General features: G+C 40.7%; 1 protein-coding gene across 6 annotated transcripts in view; it reads right to left on the bottom strand.

Moving 5' to 3' along the window:
• Positions 1 to 19,628, bottom strand: part of PDE8A (phosphodiesterase 8A) — a 160,885-nt gene that overhangs the window by 4,846 nt on the left and 136,411 nt on the right. For all 6 annotated transcript variants that reach the window (XM_087745064.1, XM_087745065.1, XM_087745060.1 and 3 more), the window contains exons 9-19: positions 17,521 to 17,609; positions 16,180 to 16,231; positions 16,037 to 16,079; positions 15,026 to 15,103; positions 13,696 to 13,766; positions 12,887 to 13,051; positions 10,200 to 10,248; positions 9,267 to 9,402; positions 6,362 to 6,560; positions 3,349 to 3,566; positions 2,353 to 2,485 (exon numbers count right to left, since the gene is read on the bottom strand). In XM_087745064.1, the coding sequence (XP_087601190.1) occupies positions 2,353 to 2,485; positions 3,349 to 3,566; positions 6,362 to 6,560; positions 9,267 to 9,402; positions 10,200 to 10,248; positions 12,887 to 13,051; positions 13,696 to 13,766; positions 15,026 to 15,103; positions 16,037 to 16,079; positions 16,180 to 16,231; positions 17,521 to 17,609 (1,233 nt within the window). The remainder of the gene's footprint in view (positions 1 to 2,352; positions 2,486 to 3,348; positions 3,567 to 6,361; positions 6,561 to 9,266; positions 9,403 to 10,199; positions 10,249 to 12,886; positions 13,052 to 13,695; positions 13,767 to 15,025; positions 15,104 to 16,036; positions 16,080 to 16,179; positions 16,232 to 17,520; positions 17,610 to 19,628) is intronic.

Here is a 19,628-nt window from a genome sequence, read left to right as displayed (position 1 = left end):
AAATGCATGGCAAAATTACATAAGAGAAAGCCAAAATAAAGTGATGGAAGCTCCAGAAACACAAGCATGGAAATTAAGGATGGAAAATTATTAGAGATCATTCAGTTAAGGATAGTAGAGAATATCCTAGTAGGTAAACCACCAGGAATCAAGAAAGGATGTTCACTTCTGTGATCTGTTCAAACCAAGGGCACAGTTCTACTTGCTGGATGCGGATGTCTTGGGAATAAAATGTGCTAACTGTGCTTAGTCCCAGCATCCTGCTCAGAGTGCAGAGGTGTCTCTGCATGTCAGATGTTGGCTTCCTGTCATAGGCTTAGGTGACATCATGAAGGGAAATGGGAGGATAAAGGATGCTGGAGCTGGAAAGGATTTTTTTCAGTTTATGAAACAAAAGAAGAAAGGAAACAAACAGAGCAGCTTCTCAGCATGGCTCTTTGAACAAATATGTATAAAAATAATAAATAAAAAAAATAAGTGGAACTGTCCCATTTGGAACACACGGTTGGCAGCTCAGCCTGCAAACACTACACTGAGTCACCACCATGACTGGAAACCAGGCCAGGAAACACATGCTGCCGCTGCAACCAGATATACAACCAGACTTGAAAGAGGATCTGCCAGTGTTGTTCTGCTAGTAACAAGCACAGCAAATGATTTGGTTTACCCACTCACACATTACAGGCCTGTTAATAGGAACCTGCTGAACTGAGTAACTCCCAACCAAAAGAAGGGAAACATTTTGCTTCTTGTTTTCAATAAAAATTATATAGCCTTTGTGTTTCTTCCCATCCTTGGGCAGAATTTCCTGTCAATCACAAATGCTTTGTGGGGCAGATTATTTCCCTGCAGCCCCTGGGGCTCAAGGGCAGAATTAAACTTTTGTTTGATTTCTATATGTCACTGTATTTACTTTTACTGTCTGACTGTACAGGTCCAAGCCCCATTCTTCAGTAGCAACAGCTATTCAGCATTCCATAACAGTCAAGAAGAGGAGTTTGGATGGATGCTGCTGCTCAGAAAACTGCTGCATCCCAGTTCTTGGGGCTGGGAGGAGGGGCTCTGCGCACCAAGCCAGGCGAGTACGGAGCCCTCCAGCTGGACCAGGTGCCCTAGAGAGTTACGCACTCTACAAGGTCGGCCAGTGCGGTGCACTACACCGCAGCTCCCTTGTTCTCCTCCATGTCTCTTCCCCGCCTACGCTGAATGCTGCTGCGCTCACCCAGAGAGGCTGTCCAACTGAGGACTTAGCAGCCTCTCTCCTAGTTTAGTCAGTAAAACCAGTACCCTACCGGGACTTTGGACTTTGGCTTCACATTCACATAGTTCTCATCAGCATCGCTGGGTGCCAAGAACAAAGCTAATTCTAGCATATGCTCCTGTGGACAAAGGTACTCTCCTCCAATTAAGTTCCAGTCTGCTTCTGATGGGTGAAGGAACAAGACCTGTTCCTCTCCCACCTTCAGATAATAAAAAGACTGCCCTTCCCCATTACACACAACAGTCATAAATGTGGCTTTCTAAAAAACATGGTAAGAAAACGTAGAAAACCATTACAGCTCCTACAGGACATTGCCACTGATGCAAACTTTATTGTAACCATTTCTGAAAATCTTCTCTTTGCAACAAACCATTCCAACAAAATTATACACTGCTCTTACTGGCAACAAAACTGCTGGTTGAGGCTGTTATTGAAACTGGTGTGGTTTTTCAGAATGAGTTCTGAACAGGCAATTTCATTGTGTCCATGGGGTTCCAGATGGCTATTGATTATGTCTATATGATACGTAATGCCACCATCATCTATTTTAAAGATTAAAAAAGAAAGTAGACAGAAAACCCATGAATGCTGCCAGGCAGCGCTGAAGGCTGAGGGCCCTCATTTCCAAAGAATGCGCCATATGGTAGTCAATATACCTGCCCTTATGCTGCACCACCAGCAGTTCCCGTTGTGAGTGAGGGACTAATTCAGCTTCTGTTCTGAGGCAAATCTTTGCAGAAGTAGCCAACAACAATACCAAGTCTCGCCATTAGCACTCTCTCCATGGGAGTGACTGGGTTCATCAAAATGGCATTTTTAACGGGAAAATATACAGCCCAAGATTCTGGTCCCAAGTACAACATCATAGCACTGCAATATTAATAGGATCCAAATGAGTCCCACTCACCCTCAAAATGTGTGACGACCATGTTAAGCAGAAGGGCATTCAAACCCAGAGGTGAAAGGCACATTTCTAGTCTCTCTCCACGTTTCTGGTGAACTTTCTCAGAATACCATGTGGGGATTTCCTACTGCCAAAGGTTCCCAGTCCCTGCCTAGTCATTTTAAGGAGGACTTGCAGTGTCGCTTACCCCATTTTCTTCTAGCGCTGCCAAGGGTTTGTTAATGCTGTTGACAAACTTGTTGACATGCTCAAAGTGCTTTGTCATTTCTGTTGCTAAGACCATGTCAATAATGGCTTGGCGAAGGGTTCGATACTCATTCCTGTTTAAAGAAGGAAACAATTAAGAATGCTGGCTGGTTCACAAAGGGCTGCTTGCTAAAACAAGTCTAACAAAAATGCTGCAGACCATTTCCGTTGAAGAGAGGTGCTGGGGAAAGAAAGAACAGTAGTAAAGGCTTGGGCAGCAGTATCTTTGCTGGATGAAGTACCCTTTGGTGTGCAGAGACATATGTGCTAGAGGCATGACTGGATCTCTAGGAGGAACAGTGCAAGAGTGGGGCAGAAGCAGAGGCACCAGCTACTCAGGACGGCTGCCAGGACATGCCACACCGGCGTGTTCCCAAGGCTTTTAGCACAGATGCTCAGCAGTGGCTCATGCTCTAGCCAAGTTTTCAGCAATACTTTTCTGCTGTATCTTGAGAGGGTCAAGGCAATGGTCATATCCTCACCCTAAATGCCTTTCTAGGGCTGGAAAAAGAACAACAGGTCTTTCACTATCCTTCCCATTGCAACAAAGCATTTACTTTTTGACTGATGCTCTGTGACTCTTTCTATCCTTGTTCTACCCAGCAAACATCTACCCACTCACCCAGAGCTTGTCCTCTACGTGCAATGATACAAAATGCTTCTTCTAGACTTGCTAACATTAGGATTTACACTAAGTTCCTTAGACAGGGTCCATGTTTTTATCTACAGGAGGAACTGAAACCATGGGATTACTCGTAAGTCTGTGCAGGACAGGCAGAAGCACTCTACTGTTTTAGAAGCAAACTTCCACAAGTGCTACAGACAGTTATCCACAAGGCACTGCCCTCCTAGGATGCTTGTTTGCATTATCTTATGTTACACAGAAGGAAGTGAGAGATGTTAGTGGGCAGACAAGGACCCTGGGTTTTAAGCTTACCTCTCCATGTTTTTAAATATATTGCATTTGTCATCCCGGGTGGTGAGCTGGAAAGCCAGGGCAGCGTGATGGCTCTCCAGCACTGCGGTGTCATTGTAGAGAATTGCTAGCTCACTGCCAGCATTGCACAGGAAAGAATTTGTTCTTCCTGGGTGATCCACGTCATGGACTGTGGCAGCAATGAGTGCGGCAACCTCATCAATTGGATCCAAAGTTTGCTGAAAATAGAAGGATGCTTAGTTTTCCTGGCAGACTCATTAGAAACCCTACTCTGTCCATAAGATTAAGCCAAGTTGCTGAGGAATAAAAGCCAGAACTCTACAGATCAGTAAGGGTCAGATGTTCTAGACGGAGCAATGGAAAATTCATTATAAGCTTCATTGAACACTGCATGACTTTTTTGGCCATTTTGTGCCTCTTGAATTTTGCCTTAGCCACACCTTTGACAAAGCACATAAAATTAAACAAATGCAAGTAATAAATTAGTTTGTGTTTTCTAACAACACAGAAACCACCTTCACTTGGAGTTAGGGTATTTGGCTTGGAAAAAAGACCAATACTGCTAAAAATTATTCTATTTCCACCAGACCCCTTCATTTCTTTTGGAAACTTAATGTATCCTAATCACATTCCACTTACGTGCCGGCTAGGTTTACAATTTGTAAGGAATGTTTCCCATATATCCAGTTCTATAATAACAGTGTCCTGGGGCTACAGCTAATATGAATTCTGTGAAGAATACTTGATGCTTTACATCCATGGAAACATTTCATGACACACTGTTCTATACTTTCTGTATCAGATTCCGATTCTCTTAGTGTGCTGCACTCCATGCTTTATGTCTACTTATATTGGTCATTGCTTTATGTCTAATTATGTCTACCCTATAATGAAATACAAAACTATTTGACTTTTAAGGTTTTATACTTAAGTTTTAATACTGTATTAATAGCATAAAGGAGAAAAAGAATGAAGCATCTCAGAAATATATTGTATACATTCGGAAACTAGCCTTTATGCTGTGTTTATGCTGGCTTTTTGTGAAGGATCATAGATACAAAGCAATTATGTTAAAAATTTTAATAAAATGAAAGAGACACAAGAGCAGAAATGTTCCCAGTTGAATCTGGGAGCAGGGCAGATAATTTCCGTTCCAATTAGCTTGAATTTAAGGTCCACATTCTCTACCGGCTTTGACAGTACAATTCAGAATGGTTAGACTTGGTAGGTGAAAAGACAATCCCTACCCTACTTTACACCTCCTGAAATTAATGCAGTGACTTGACTTTGATGGAGCTAGGATATTATTCATTGAGGACTGTCCAGAGGGTCTTGTGGAGAACAAGAAAAGGCAAAGAATTATTTCTACTCTAGGTTCATAGTTAGCATTGTCTGAAATACTATCTGCTCTGTGTTAGCTTCTTCCTTCTTTCTTTCAGCTGCTGCTCCTGGGATTCTGTTTTTGTGGTATGAAGTTAGGAGAGAGAGATTTTTAGAACAGGCTCTTCTCAGAAGGACACACTGACCAGTGCTCAGTCTTGCTGAGAAAGACCTGTGCAGATGGGAAGTGGCCAGAAACTGGAGAATACCTGGCCTGTAGAACCACAGCAGTGTATCTGACACTTACTTCTCGAGTCTGACATAACAAACTCCACAGGGATTTACAGCACCTTTACCCCCAACTTCAGGTCAAGGATTCTAACTTTGTCATCTTAACTCCTGTGGCACAGAAGTGGAAATGATTCTGAGAATACTGCTTCAATTTAGGAGGCAGAAAATTTTCCCAGGCAAGAGCCGACTTCAATTTACTGAAAAAAATTTTCTCAGTGTGAATTTGAGTGGCAGAATCTGGCCTTCTTTATTTAGGTTAAGTTGAACTCTGGACAACACAAAAGCAGCTGGGCTGTAACTTTGAAAAGATAAAGAGAGAATTTTGAACTTTGATTCGGCTCCTTCTGCTGCTGCAACATTTTTTTCTCTTCCTATGCCTACAGAGGAATGGAAATAACATTCTGGACAAGGAGGAGCATTGAAACAAGTCCAGATCTTGTCTGTTTTTCATAGATATTCTTGGGAAGACCAGCTAAACCTCTGGCAAACCAGGGGCTGAAAATACCCAGTGAAGTTCTGTTCCCACTTGGCATATAGTATTTGTAAGTCAGCCTCTGGAGAGCACACTAATGAGCTGCAGCTCCAGGGTAAGGGACTTACTACAGTTTTAATGAGCTGTCAGAAGCTTGTTTACGGTCACAAATGTCTCAGCCAGGTGCCCATCACTAGCACTATCCTTAGGCAGGCCAATTCAGGGTAGGAATTTCTATCCAAAAATGCAACTCAGAATTATGTACTGCCACTCCACTGCATACACATGCAAGCACTGTTTTAATTCCCCTTCTCCAGTCTGCCCTCTGGGCATGTGAGAACAAAGGTTGCTCTGATTTATTCTGGTTGTCAGTGGCTCTAATACGCCAGTGGGTGCTATGGTACAAGAATTTCAACAAGTTATCTTTTTCAAGACTCTCCTCCAGTGCAGTCTCTTTAAGCCTCAGGGCATCTTGTCCAGTGCGTGATACAGCTTTGGAAGCACTAAACCTATTTTATGGCCTATATTGTCCTGGGAGTCTTCTGCAAAATGACCATCACAAGGCATAAGAGATGGTGATTTATTATATTAAATCTGTATTTGGCATGTACCGTCACAAAAATAATTTGGTCATTAGCTCACCTATCTGAGAAAGTTTAACTATACAATGAAGTTTTGTTTTAGAAGGAGGTTTTCTTATTCTCCCATCAAGAATAGTTCAGTTCCTGTAATATTAGTGTCCATCCTTCCACATATACTATAAGAGAGATCCTAGAACTCATGTAAAGCAGCCCAGTTCTTTGACCTCAGAGTTACCAAACTGGTTGGCACTAGGTAGACATTTGGCTCTTGGCATCTTTTTTTGAGAGATCTTCCTTTGATCACACCTGTACTTCCCACCTACACTGTTTCTTATAAATGTGGACTCACCTTTACTCTTTCTTTAGACAAGAAATAAGCAGTGGCATGTAGTACATCTGCTGAATGAGTAGAATTATGGTAGGAGTTGGAGGAATGGTAGTTAGCTTCAATAACTTGTAACCATGACCTCAGAGTTGATTCTGAACAGTTTAGGAATTCACAGATTCCAAAGCGAGCAAATATTTTGAGACCCAGATAAACCAAAGGCCTGTGGAGAAAAAAAAACACAAAGTTTTAAAACAAATGAGGTTGAAAGAATATTACATAGCATAAATAGCATGAATCTATACAGCATTTTTAGCCAATGACATGTCAGATTAGGTATAAGGACTTGTTACAGAATTACAATCCAGACCTGTAGGAATGTTCTGCCTACCCATCACACGCACACACTTGGAACCATGCCAGTTCCTGACACTTCCAGGAATATTAAAAAGGCTCTATATTGCTGCTATACTACATGTAGCAGTATTTTGGGGATTGGGGAGTCTATGTTGGGTAACTGTAGACTGCAGTCAACATGAGATAAATTAGCAAGTACTAAACTCTGTGCATGAGAGCAGGGAAGTAATCTTGCTGCTGCCACAGATTCCTAAACTAGCTTGTTTACAGTTAGATTAAACATATCTATACTATACAATGCTGCAATCACTATTCTTTCTGCACTGCAGATCTGCTCCATTTCTTTTACACCCACCCTCGCAAGCTTCCATTGCTCATTGACTTTGCATGCAATAGAGGACGAGAGATGGAGGTATTCTGGAAGCAATGACCAGGCCAGAGTGTACCATTTCTAGAAGACTAGATAAGGGCTAGATGAACCTTCAGGCTAACCCAGTCGGAGACCTGTCTCCAAAAACAGCCAACATCACTGTATTCCAGTACTCTTGCTTCTCCCCAGGCCAAACTGCACAATTTAAACCCAGATGACTGGCAGGTGAATGACGATCAGACCAGCAGTATAGAATATTTCTAATCTGAAAGCTGTGGAAGTGCAATATGCTTAATAGAGCAAATGAAAAAAAAAAAAAGTTTTAGTCCACTAGCCTTTTTTCAAACCCAGTTAATATTGCTGTTTTCTTGTCCAATACATTTTTTGCTTAAGAAGAACAGGTATAGTGGTAAATATTTTCAAATGTGGATTCTTAAAAGTAGATCTTAAACTCTTATTTCGGCATCTCACTTTGCTGCTTGATTCCAGATGCATCAAACACTCTGATTGCAGCTAAAAAGCTGCACCTGACAGGTGAGGTGAGGTCATTTAGAGCTGCTGACGTCATTTAAAGTTGGATGTACATCTTTTGGTAAAAACACTGAACAATACTGTGTCATACACTAGAATCATAATATACTGAAGTTAAATCCCCCTTAATCCCCCCCACGTAGCACTGTCAGACAAAGGTCTCTCCAGGTTTCTGTGTCAGTGAATTGTAATGCACTAAAGCTTAGATTTAATGACTTATCTTGGCTTTACTACCATACGTCTGCTTGGACTTGAAGACAATACTAATAACATATTCATACTTGTGATTCATGGAAGATCACTTTAATTCGCTTAATAAATGAATCGCCTTTATTTAAACACAGCAGGAAGCAAACATAATTATAATACCTTTAATAAAAGGACAGGCAACAAAGTACCTCCTTTGTCCTTCTGTGGTCTCTCCAAATCAGTAAGAACAGAGAAACCTATCTGGTGATCTCATGCATGTTGGCTGGGATAATTAATTCTTAAGTTACTGCAATGTGCGTATTAAATGTTGTAAATCACACAGCCTGACTGCATTTTGACTTTTTTTAAATTACTGTATCTATAGCACTTCATTAGAAATGGAAATGTAGCAAAGCAAAAAAAAAACCCAAAGTAACTGGATGCAAATTTCTTCACTTACAATAAAATCACTTTAAAGAAGGATAAAAAACTGATTTTTTTCCCACTTTTTTGGCTCATAAAACCATGGTTTACAAATGAAGTGCATATATGTGAACTAAATGCCTGATATCTTTCTTAGACATTGTTTTTTAATACCTTTCAAAGCTCTTACGGATCTGGGATTTTGACAAGGGTTTAAGATAGTCAATTCATTGCAGGATCTAGCCTCCAAATTAGTGTCTCATAGAAGCTTTAAGCTAAGACAAACAATGACACATGAAACTAGACCCAAAGGAAAACTTTTGATAGGCATCTGAAAATAAAAACAAGGATTTAAACAGAAAGATCAATTTACAGTCTTAGTGGGAACATTTGCTACTAATGAAGTACAGTCTATCAACACTGCTGATCTGCTTTCGAAAACTTCTGTGATAGAAATTGGTGTGCCCTACTTTTTATCAGTAAATATTCTTCAGTTAATCTTACACACAAAATGTAGCCTGCCAAGATTTTAGAATAAAGACCTTCCTCTAATCCCAGAGAAAGGCAATGGGAAATCTGCTGAAAAGCTGTATTCAAACTGTTTAGGAATAAAAATTACCCAATTACATGGAGAGAAAATAAAACACAATCCGTATCAACTGATCAGATTAAGACCAGCACGTTGACTCTGTGTGTAGTTGGCCATAATTTGAATTTGAATCCCCACAAGACAACAATTTGATTTGTAGAACTTTTCTATTATTGAGAACAGAAAAGGAAGGCTTTTTAAATGATGTTTTGTTATTATATCATATCAAAGATAATCGTCACTTACATCCACTGGGAATCTGCAGGAAATAGTGTATGATAAAACAGAAGATATTTAATGGGTTCATACACAACTAGAAATGACAATGAGAAAACTTCAAACATTTGACTTTGAAAAAAAAAGTAATCTCATTTTAAAAGCACAAGTAGAGAAATTAAAGAGCTGATTACAGGATGACATTTGAGTCAGTTTTCAGCAACTTCAATTTATGAGCTCTTGAGTTTACTGACCTTTTATGGGTGGCAGCCTCAAGTTCAAAGATATCAAAATCCCAGTGTTCTTCATTTTCCATTGCCTGTGTTATCCGTGGGGGTATGTCATTGAGGGAGATTGGAGAGATCAAACTGCCAGCAACCTGATGAGTTTCTGTTGAGGAATATATTTGCAGATCACTATTAATAACCCTAAGATAGACTTTTACTTTAAAAGTTTTCTTTTCTGTAGTAACGCCTGGCAACTCTCATTTCTATAAAGCTCAGTAATGCTGCAGAACAATGCTTATAAATAAAAATAAAACAAAACCAAACAATGCTTATAAAAAAGAACACCTGATCACATTTCCCCTGTTCCTTAAATTTCTTAACATGCTTTAATATCTCAGTAACCACAAAAATCTCAGTAACCACCTCGAGTACTGTGTTCAGTTTTGGGCTCCTCACTACAAGAAGGACATCGAGGTGCTGGAGCGTGTCCAGAGAAGGGCAAGGAAGCTGGTGAAGTGTCTAGAGCACAAGTCTTATGGGGAGCAGCTGAGGGAGCTGGGGTTGTTTAGCCTGGAGAAGAGGAGGCTGAGGGGAGACCTTATTGCTCTCTACAACTACCTGAAAGGAGGTTGTAGTGAGGTGGGGGTCGGTCTCTTCTCCCAAGTAACAAGCAACAAGACAAGAGGAAACGGCCTCAAGTTGTGCCAGGGGAAGTTTAGGTTGGATATTGGGAAAAAACTTCTTCACCGAAAGGGTGGTCAGGCACTGGAACAGGCTGCCCAGGGAAGTGGTTGAGTCTCCATCCCTAGAGGTATTTAAAAGACGGGTAGACGTGGTGCTTGAGGACATGGTTTAGTGGTGGACTTGGCAGTGATAGGTTAACGGTTGGACTCGATGATCTTAAAGGTCTTTTCCAACCTAAATGATTCTATGATTCTATGATTCTAAATTAAAACTTACGTTTTGCTGACAGTATGTATTCATTCCCCGATAATCTTCGTAAACCATCCTGTTCAATAGAAGTTGAGAGTTAAATGCAGGGTATTGTACAAAAGGTCTATAAGATGATGACACCAAACAGTAGCACAACGACTTTAGAGAAGCGTGACTGCAACCTGTCACAGTCATCAAAGCTGCCTCTCCTGTATTTCTGTGTACTGTTAAGATTTGCCTGTTTTACATACAGTTCATAATGGATGAGAAACAGCAAGATATGGGATACAATATGAACTCACATAGGCAAAAACTCAAATTTCTCAGCTGCAGATGGAGGTCTGGAATTACAGCCTCACATTCACCTTTGTCTGGACAACACACACACAGGCTCTAGGTGTGTGCCACAAACCAGACACAGTATGTCCACATACTTCCCATCAACAAGCAAAGGTGGGTGGTGGGAGGGAATGGATGGAGACATGCTTCTGCTCTCCTGGCCCTGGTATTGGCAGATCAGGTCACCTCAATAGCATAAGAATCTCATGATTTGTTGCTGCGTTTGCAGAGCAACAAATTACTCTGCGGCTTCCCTTCTATCAAAGAACGTATGCTTGTTTATTCTCCAATTCAGTGCCTCCTAGGCTTAATTCTGGCATGATGCCTAGATGTGCAAACTGAGATGAAGGATTAAAACTAACAGAATGACATATTTAATATTTACTTTTCAGCTCATAATTCTAAATGCTGTGGCCCAAATCCTGCTTGCTCTTTTGATGTATACAGCTGTTACTGCACTTCAATGTTTAGCCCATGATGTAAAAAAACAGTTATTAAAAAAAAAATCTTTCTGAATGCACCTTACTAAAAATGTTATGTACCCAAAGTATAGCAGAAGTAAATGTGGATGCTATATCTGAACGTGCAATATCTGCACTTAAAAGAATTGTTATATCTCATTTTTATTTTCACATTTATAAGTAAATTAGTCTGGAGTTTTGTGATTTAAAAGGAAAGGGAGTGCTACTCCTATAACTAGCTCAGTGACTTTTCAATAGCACTGCTATGACACAAATATTTAGGACACCAGATGCTGTCTATAATTTAGAATCAAAGATTAGTTTTTTAAGAGTTGAAATAGCAGGTGTAATTGTATCTGGCAAATCCATCTTTGAACTCCAAATGCCCTTCCCATCATGAATTCTGCTTGAGAGTTCAAATCCAATAACCTACTACTTGTTCCCCTACTCAGACATAACTTCTGAACATGAAATGGAATAATATGATTCTGTTTTCAACAGACCCTTTGCTGGAAAAATGTTTCTCCCAGATAATTTTAAAACTCATACTATACCATATACCCTCATGCTCTGAAGTGGATTTTCTCAGCTTTTCTATTGCTCCATAAAATAGACTTTGTTTTATTTTTAGTAAGGATTTTGTATTTTTCGATATTGTTACCTGTGTGTTCTGGGACCATGGACTGAATACAGTCAGAATACAAATGTATGTAAGAATCAACAATCCACAAAAAAGAGAAAACAGTTGAGTTTATGCACTGTGTGTATTCAGCAGGAGAAAAGATTAACTTTGAGACGCTAATGATTATATGTATCAATATTCTTCCTATATTTTTATAGTTAAGGTAACAATATATTTTGTCTACTGAGTTAGTAAATTCAATCCTATATGAACCATTCAGGTCTTCACCTGGAATTCTTGAAGTCCCTCGTATGTTTCTTCTGATTAGATATTTGCTGTGGTATTTTAAAAGGCAAAAATATATGTAAACTGTTTCAAGATTCTGATAGATATTGCAAAGGCGTCTTGATAGTTACAGCATGAAATGATAATAGCCCAGAGACATCTCTGAAAAGCTCACATCTTGTGAGCCTTTTTGCATCCAACACGCTGTCAAATTTTTTTCCTGAGGTAGCCTTTTATATGCAACCTACAGACTAATGGGAACACATATCCTTAAGGCACAGGTACCATTCATCTAAGTTCATCTAGTTATTATCAGGAGGGTCAGACTCCAGGCTCTGAAGGTTTGGGTTCAATTCTTGCTTTGCCACGTGCCCTTTGTTCAACTTTGGGTACAATGCTTCTTCTTCCAATGCCCCCGTACCTCTCTTCATAACATAACAACATAATACATGCCTTTTTCAGTCTTTTTCTTGCCTTATTTATTTAAATTATGAGTTCTGTGGAGCACGATTGTGTTTTAATACATGAACATTCATGTTTCTAGCTCAAAGCACTCTGATGTTTCTATGAGTCCCTACGGGTACAAATATAATCCAAGAAATAGCAACAAAAATATATATTTTGCATTCTTTTGAAAACACGTTCTTTCTATACACTGAAAACATGCCATTCTAATCCTAATTAATAAATACAAATGTCTAGCTATCTTTCTTTCTTCCTCTCCTATCTAGACCTTTCTAAAATGAATCACACTGAAAAAAGAATTGATTTTCCTTTCCATTTCTAGCAAAACTAATGCTTCAAAGGGACTGGTCAATTTTCCTCCCATTTTCAGAGCTACACTATTAATGTGGGGGGTGGAAAATCCACAAAAAGAGGTGTGCGTTTTTTCCTGAAAATTTGGCATTGTAGAGGCAAAGCACGTGACAGATGATAAAGATCAAGTAATTGGGAAAATCAGGCAGTGGAACATTAATCAATAGCTGTTTATGGCAGTATGTACTTACTGTCATTAACCCTCCAACGAGGTCACTTGTATGTGGATCCTCATCTTTCGTCCCCAGTTGTGGAGAGTACAATTCAGTGGTTCTTAAAATCTCCAAAACCCGATCTAAAGCTTCTGCAACTGGCATGGGACTACTTTCTTGTGCAGCATTGATGATGTTTATTACCTAGTTTAGCATTAGACATGTTTTGAGTTTAGAAGTGATTTAAGAAAGAACAGAGACACTCATCAATTACTATGGAAAACTCATAGCAAATAAACAAGATCTACAACTTTAATCCATATGTGGGAGAATCTAAATGAAAGGGATGCTAATAAAACACTGATGTTTGCTACTGACTCTGGGAACAAGATCATGGCCTTAAAGACAGCAGTCTTATTAATGACTTTCCCATTCAAGGCACAGCCTCAAAATGTCTCTGAATGGATTTAATATAACCTTCTCCCATTTGTCTCTCTCAATTTATTAAAGAGCTGATTTTTGCTAAATCCTTGAGTGGTTTCAGAAGGCAGTTTACAATGCATAAGTAAGGAGGCACTCTAGTCCCTCCTTTGCATAGGCAAAAGTCCTTAAAAAGGGTCATGCAATGGCTGACCACATGGGGGGCATTCTACTAAGCAGGCTTGGGAGAACTTTGTTCAGAGCATCTAGCTTTTTGGAGCTCCACCAGTGGGCAAGTGGAAGAGGGGACGAAGTTGCACCAGAGGCCAGCGCTGCCTTGCTCCTCAGTCTGGATGCTGTACTGGCGCCTTGTGCCCCAGTATTCCAGTACAGCGCAACTGACAACAGCTAGTGACAGTGCACATTACCTTGGTGATGGGTGCTTCAATAGTCATGGAATGTATCCTGGCCATAGAAGAGTGCCGCCTTTGTGAGCTGCCTATGTAGAAAAGAAAGCAGAATTTGTATCCTGATTTCAGTGACAAGGCACGACAGGAGGATTCAGCCAAGAGATCTTGATTCATTTTCTGAACTGCTTACCCTGCTGTGCCCTTGAGAGGCAATCTATTGCAGAATACATACATGTGCTTGTTGTGCTGGGGACACACAGGTGCAAAGAGATGCTTGCTGAACCACTGATATCCCAGATCAGAGATAAGTAGCTGTAACAGCCTGGTCAAATCATGGCTTTGGTTTTTTAGTTTAACTAATTAAAACATTCAATTAAAAACTCAGCTAAAAGACTATACAGATGTGTTTGTGTATAAACTGGCAGGCACAGGTAGGTAACTGTTGCACTTAGGTTATTACAGGATATATCTACTTTTGCTGCCTGATGCAACATGACAAGTCATAATGAGTCAGCTTCCAAGCTGAGGTAAACCAGTGAAGCTCCTTTGAAGTGAAGATAGCTATGCCAAATTAAAACAGCAGAGGTTCTGGCCTATTATTCATTGGAAATTGAAAAACAAATGTTTTATATCCGTTAGCAATTTTGGTTCTGTAGAGAAAAGGCCAAGATGGGATTTTTCTGGATAATTATGTTGTGCTACCTATAAAATGCAGACACATCTCTCTTACTCTTTGTGCTGAGCAGCTCTTAAGAAGAAGAATCAATGCTATTTTTGCTGTACTGGAGCATGCTTGTATTCTCACTGCCACAGACCTACTTCCACGTTTGACTAGTGTATGCTGCTTAGACTGTAATGATGTATGCTTTAACAAAATCATGTAAGTATCAGCAACAATTTTGAATACGTAACTCATCTATCAAGTCTGGGGTGATCTAATGGAGCAAAATACAACACAGTGAAAAGAAAACAAAATTTGTAAAAAAATTATCTTCATATTTTTTCAAAAGAAGAGGTAAGGAATGTAATAATTTGTTAGGTTTAGAGTTTGCCATTTGTACTTGACAGTATCTGTGTTGAATGTCATGAGGTCTTCCATGCAGGGTGGTAGACAATAGCCTTCCATTTTCCACTCGTTCAAAAAAAGACTCAAAGTAGTTCAAGAGAAGAAAATGGGGCTATCTGACAAATATAAAGATGTTAATGAATTGATGACTTGCTATTTTATTTATGTGTGTATGTGTATATATACACATACATGCCTACGTATATTTGTATGTGTAGGTATGTATGCACATAAAAATCTGAATATATATAGCAATCAGAAAAATCTACTTGTTTAACATACCATCACTCCCTCGTGATGTTGTGGATCTGACATCTAGTGATCCTTTCCTCCTGTCTTTGTGTCTGCAAGTCTGAATATCTGTGGAGAAAATGATATTGTACAATGACATTAAGTTGTGCCTAAGATGATGTATGTTAAAGGAACTGAAACTCAGAGAAAGCCTGATAGCAGCTGAGTGACATTTACCACAATGCTCCAGCAGATGAGAGCCAACGAAAGCTCCTTTTTAAACTCTCACCCAATTACACTGTCATGAATCCAGTCACGCTCTCTGGCAGAACATGCCTAAATGTTTTTGCAGAAGGGATCTAACAGTGTGGAAGGAAAAGTTCCTCTCTTGACAGTGACACAATTGTAGCTGTGAATACAACTTGTGCAACACACCTGAGTTCACTCAAGTAGCAACTGCCACAAAGAACTGGTGGACCAAAGTAGACTACAGGCTAGCAAACTAGGCAATGTATCCTAGGTCCCTTACAGACTCCAACAGATACAACCTGTGCTACCAAGGCTACAGTTAACAAGTACCTGCAGCATGGATGCCAGGGATGTCTTAACTGAAGTGCTGGTATGTGGGATGAGGGTGAATGGTAGTGTTGGTCATCCTCCTTTCCACCCATATGCAAATACAGTTAAAAGCAATGCAAACACACATGCCACTAACTATAGACCAGCCACAACAGCATGACAACTAGACAGCATCCTTCTTATTTCTAATTTTGTCACAGGGATCTACTACCTACAACCGAAATGTGACACTGAATCCAGCAATACCACAATACCAACTTGGGGCCCTATTACTGCATTTTCAAGGGTGGGTTGCTTTATTTCACTTCTAAAACAAATGAGGCTTCCTTCCTTTTGAGCTGGATTCCCAGCTCATCCCTAGCTAAACAGTTCTGTTCAGACTGTCCTGTGCAACTGTGGTTTTCAGTCAGATCACTGACAATGGGCTTTATTCTTTCCCCAGGTACATTCTCCGCTTATTAGGACAGAAGAGATGTGTCATACCTGTCTGAGATTCAGCCTGAACACGTTCACATGTCTTCTCCGCCTACAATTTAGTATGAGAAATCCAGTTAGTCAGAACTTTCCCATTATTTTGTAATATTTAGGGCTCAAACTAAAGCAAGCATAGCACTATTTTCACTTACCTTATTGTTGTCATTGCACAGTCTACTAATTGACACATAGTGTCTAATCTTTCTGTGGGCAAAAAACAGTGTGTTAATTCCCATCCAAACCTCAGCTCTAATTCAGTGCTGATACACAAAATGGGTAAGAGCAGCAAATTAATATAGGACAAATCCTGTTCTGGCAGGAAGGCTCAACTGGGAATGGAAAAAAAAACACATTTCTGCATGTGATGGGGAATACAAAATGGAAGCATCTTTTGCAAAGATTGGCTCGTCCTCTTTCTTTCTGCCCCCCCCCCCGCCAGCTTCTTCTGGGCTACTGTAGGATGTTTCAGGTATGATACAAATGCGAAACATGCAACAGTGCAGTCCAACAATCAAAACCTTCTATAAGATTTAGGGATAGAGCAATCAGACTGAAAACTACACCCTTGATTACCAGGAAACTTTCTGAGCTAGCTTCAAATGGGCTTAGATTGTTCCGTAAGTAGCAGTGTATGTAATACATATTGGTCTTACAAGTTTGGCATCTTAAGCTGAAAATATGTTTTTACTCTATTGATGGACAGTAGAGAACATGAGTTACTTCCAGGGATGAAATCAACGCAAAACACTTTTTTTTTAGGAAGTAACTGCATGAAGAAGCTGCATTTGGCCTTTCCTTCATGAAGACACACCTTTCTAATGATTGTCTTGGCCAAGTCTGGAAGATAATGTGTCGGGCTTTTAATTAATGTTTGTGTTGCCTTAGAGGGCTTTGAAACTACTACTCCACGCAATCTGATCCACTTTCTTTCCCAATATAGTACAGAAGGACTCATCGTAAATGTACCAATAACTAACATATACCTGTATGCTCCAAATGCTCTATTTGGGGACCAAGTGGTAGTTGCACAAAAAATCAAGACATGCTTGAATTTTGACCAGGATCAAAGCACACAGTGACCTCATCACATCAAGACACTCGGCAACAGCCATGAGTAGGCAAGAACGGAAAGACATAGTACAGGTGCACAGTGGAAGAGGACATAGGTCCTGGTAGTCCCAACACAACGCACAGAAAGAGAGGAGGGTGCACTTGCACTCCAGCAAGTATTAGAAGAGTAAGAGTCACAAGTGAGCACACCTGGATCTTTGGCTCCTTTTTGGGGAGAATTAGGAGAATTTCACTTTCCCTGCACATAGCACGTAAAGTTGATTTTGCCCCAATGAATTAAATGCAGAGGTCTGAGGCTCCCTTCCTTGCATAAGTTTCCTTTATACTCAGTAACAGGATAATCCAATGTCTGCTGAAAGCTACTGAACTCTAAACTGAGCTTTGATTCAGACCTAAATCATGGCTTTCACTTTCATACTTACCCTCCCTGTCCAACGACAGGTAGTATCTTCACATTTTGTTGTATGCTATCTCCATTTTTCTTTTTCGCATAGTACATTCCTTGCCATTCCTGAAAAAGGAATTCAAGTGGAAGGAAGTTCAGACAAAACAGGAAGAGAAGCTGTAGCTCCATACCTTTTTTCACTGAAAGCTGTCTTACAATACAAAACTAGTCAGGACCGGTTAAACTGTGCTTACCCTCAAATTTCTCCCCTGTCACCTAACCTGTAGGTCACTGAATTGCTGCCAATGCACAGAGAGCTTCCAGAGGGGCAGCATGTGAGTGCCCCGACGGCAACAGCTGAACCTCAGGTGCTGTGGGAATCAGAATCACATATTCTCTTCCCAATCCTACCTGAATGGTGTTGGGGGTCACTGGGGGGAGACCTGGCAAAGACCCCCACAAGAGCGAGGGCTCGGACCAGCGCCTGCCTGGAGCAAGAGTCCCTCAGAGGCTCCAGGAGCGCCTGTAGGCTCTGACAGTGTGGGGCACCCCCCTGCCCTGCCCCAGGACCACGCACCACATGGCTGAGACTGCTACGCCCTTCTCCCTGACTGCGTCGATTCCTCCCAGGAGAGGAAGGTTGGTGAGAAACTATTATGCCGACCTGTCTGCCTTCACCTCTGGACTGCATCGTCTCTTCTGCAGAGCTGGGAAGTGTTATCACTGGTTAACATTAAATATATCTGTGACTAAAAGCACTTTGGTATCCTAGCACATTTCCTTTCCACACTGTCAGTTCAGTCTCAAAAAGCGGCAGAGATTTATCCTGGCTTTTTTTAAAGCAAAAGAGAGCCTAGTAGAATAACTACTGGATTCTGCCTCCCATCTGCTGACCTCCCCTCTAAAAGCACTCTGGTTTCAGGATCACATTTAAGTAGACAATTTTTGAAGTATCAGATTGTCACTGCCAGCATCATTGTTTTTTGATAAAATTCATAAATGGGAAAAAAAAGACAGTGTGGAAAGGAATTTTTCATTTTGCAGGGAGAAGTCTTCTTCTCTGGAAACGAGACATTTCTTCCTAGTGCAGAGCCTCATTTTCGCTTTTAGTGAGACTCAGGAAATGTCCCTTCTCCCTTGTTTAAGACATGCTTTTAAATGAAATACTGTTAAAACAATCACTTTTGTTATTTAGAGATTTTAGATCCAGAAGGCACCACCATGGTCTAACACCCAGCCCCAAACCACCTCCCTGCAGCGGAGCCCACACCCATGCTGTGGGGTAGGAGAGCTCCCACGCCGATGCACGCAGACGTGGCTAAATGCGGTGTCGGCACCTCCCGGGGCATGGGCCCCTCACCTGGTGCTCCCTCCCAATTCCCTCACCACGCTGCTGCTGCTTCTCAAACTGTGCTACAAATACCACAGCAAAGACACATACCACAACACTGAAGGACCTCCCTGGGTCTCCCCTTACGTGTGGTGCCTGGACTAGAGTTGCCCCCTCGCAGGGCTATTCAGGAAAACTCAGGGAAAGCAAAATTTGGGAACCCTTGGTCTTCCCCTTTCATTTCTGGCAGCAGCAACACAGGGGCCAGTAACCTTCCAACAGAGCCAGTCTTTTGTAACCTGGCAGCTAACAAGATTTACAATCTATCTTGCCTACACATTTCCATCCCTAGAACAGTTGTTGGTGGCTTTTTTTAACAGATGCTTATTTTGTGCTGGGCATCTAATAAATACCAAGTGATTAATAAATAATTGATTCCGTACTGCGTATTCACTGAATACAAACTACTCATGCCAATTGCTGTTTTTCAGTTGAGTTCAACAGACTGTAGATCAGATCTTACAAACCTATGTGAAAATACCTTTGTGAGGCACATGATACGTATTTATTTATGTTAGACTGACAGATCTCACAGTCAAGCAGGCCAGAGCACAGGTAGAGAGAGAACAGTTTTGCATTTATGTTGATGAAGCCAGCAAATAAAGACTCCAGCCTGCAGAGAGCTGCATGGTGACAGGCTGTGCAGAAAAAAATATGAAAGGCTTTTCCGAGGATCTGTCAGAGAAAAGAACTGTGCATAACAAATTGTGAAGTGAGCATAATATCATCTCCTGTGAACTGCATGAGGAATACAA

Source organism: Nipponia nippon, unplaced genomic scaffold, assembly GCF_047370975.1.
Source record: "Nipponia nippon isolate SJK-2023a ecotype South Korea unplaced genomic scaffold, ASM4737097v1 scaffold_9, whole genome shotgun sequence".
NCBI lineage: Eukaryota > Metazoa > Chordata > Aves > Pelecaniformes > Threskiornithidae > Nipponia > Nipponia nippon.
The sequence above is the reverse complement of the archived record's forward strand: the minus strand, read 5'-3'. Positions and strand labels throughout refer to the sequence as shown.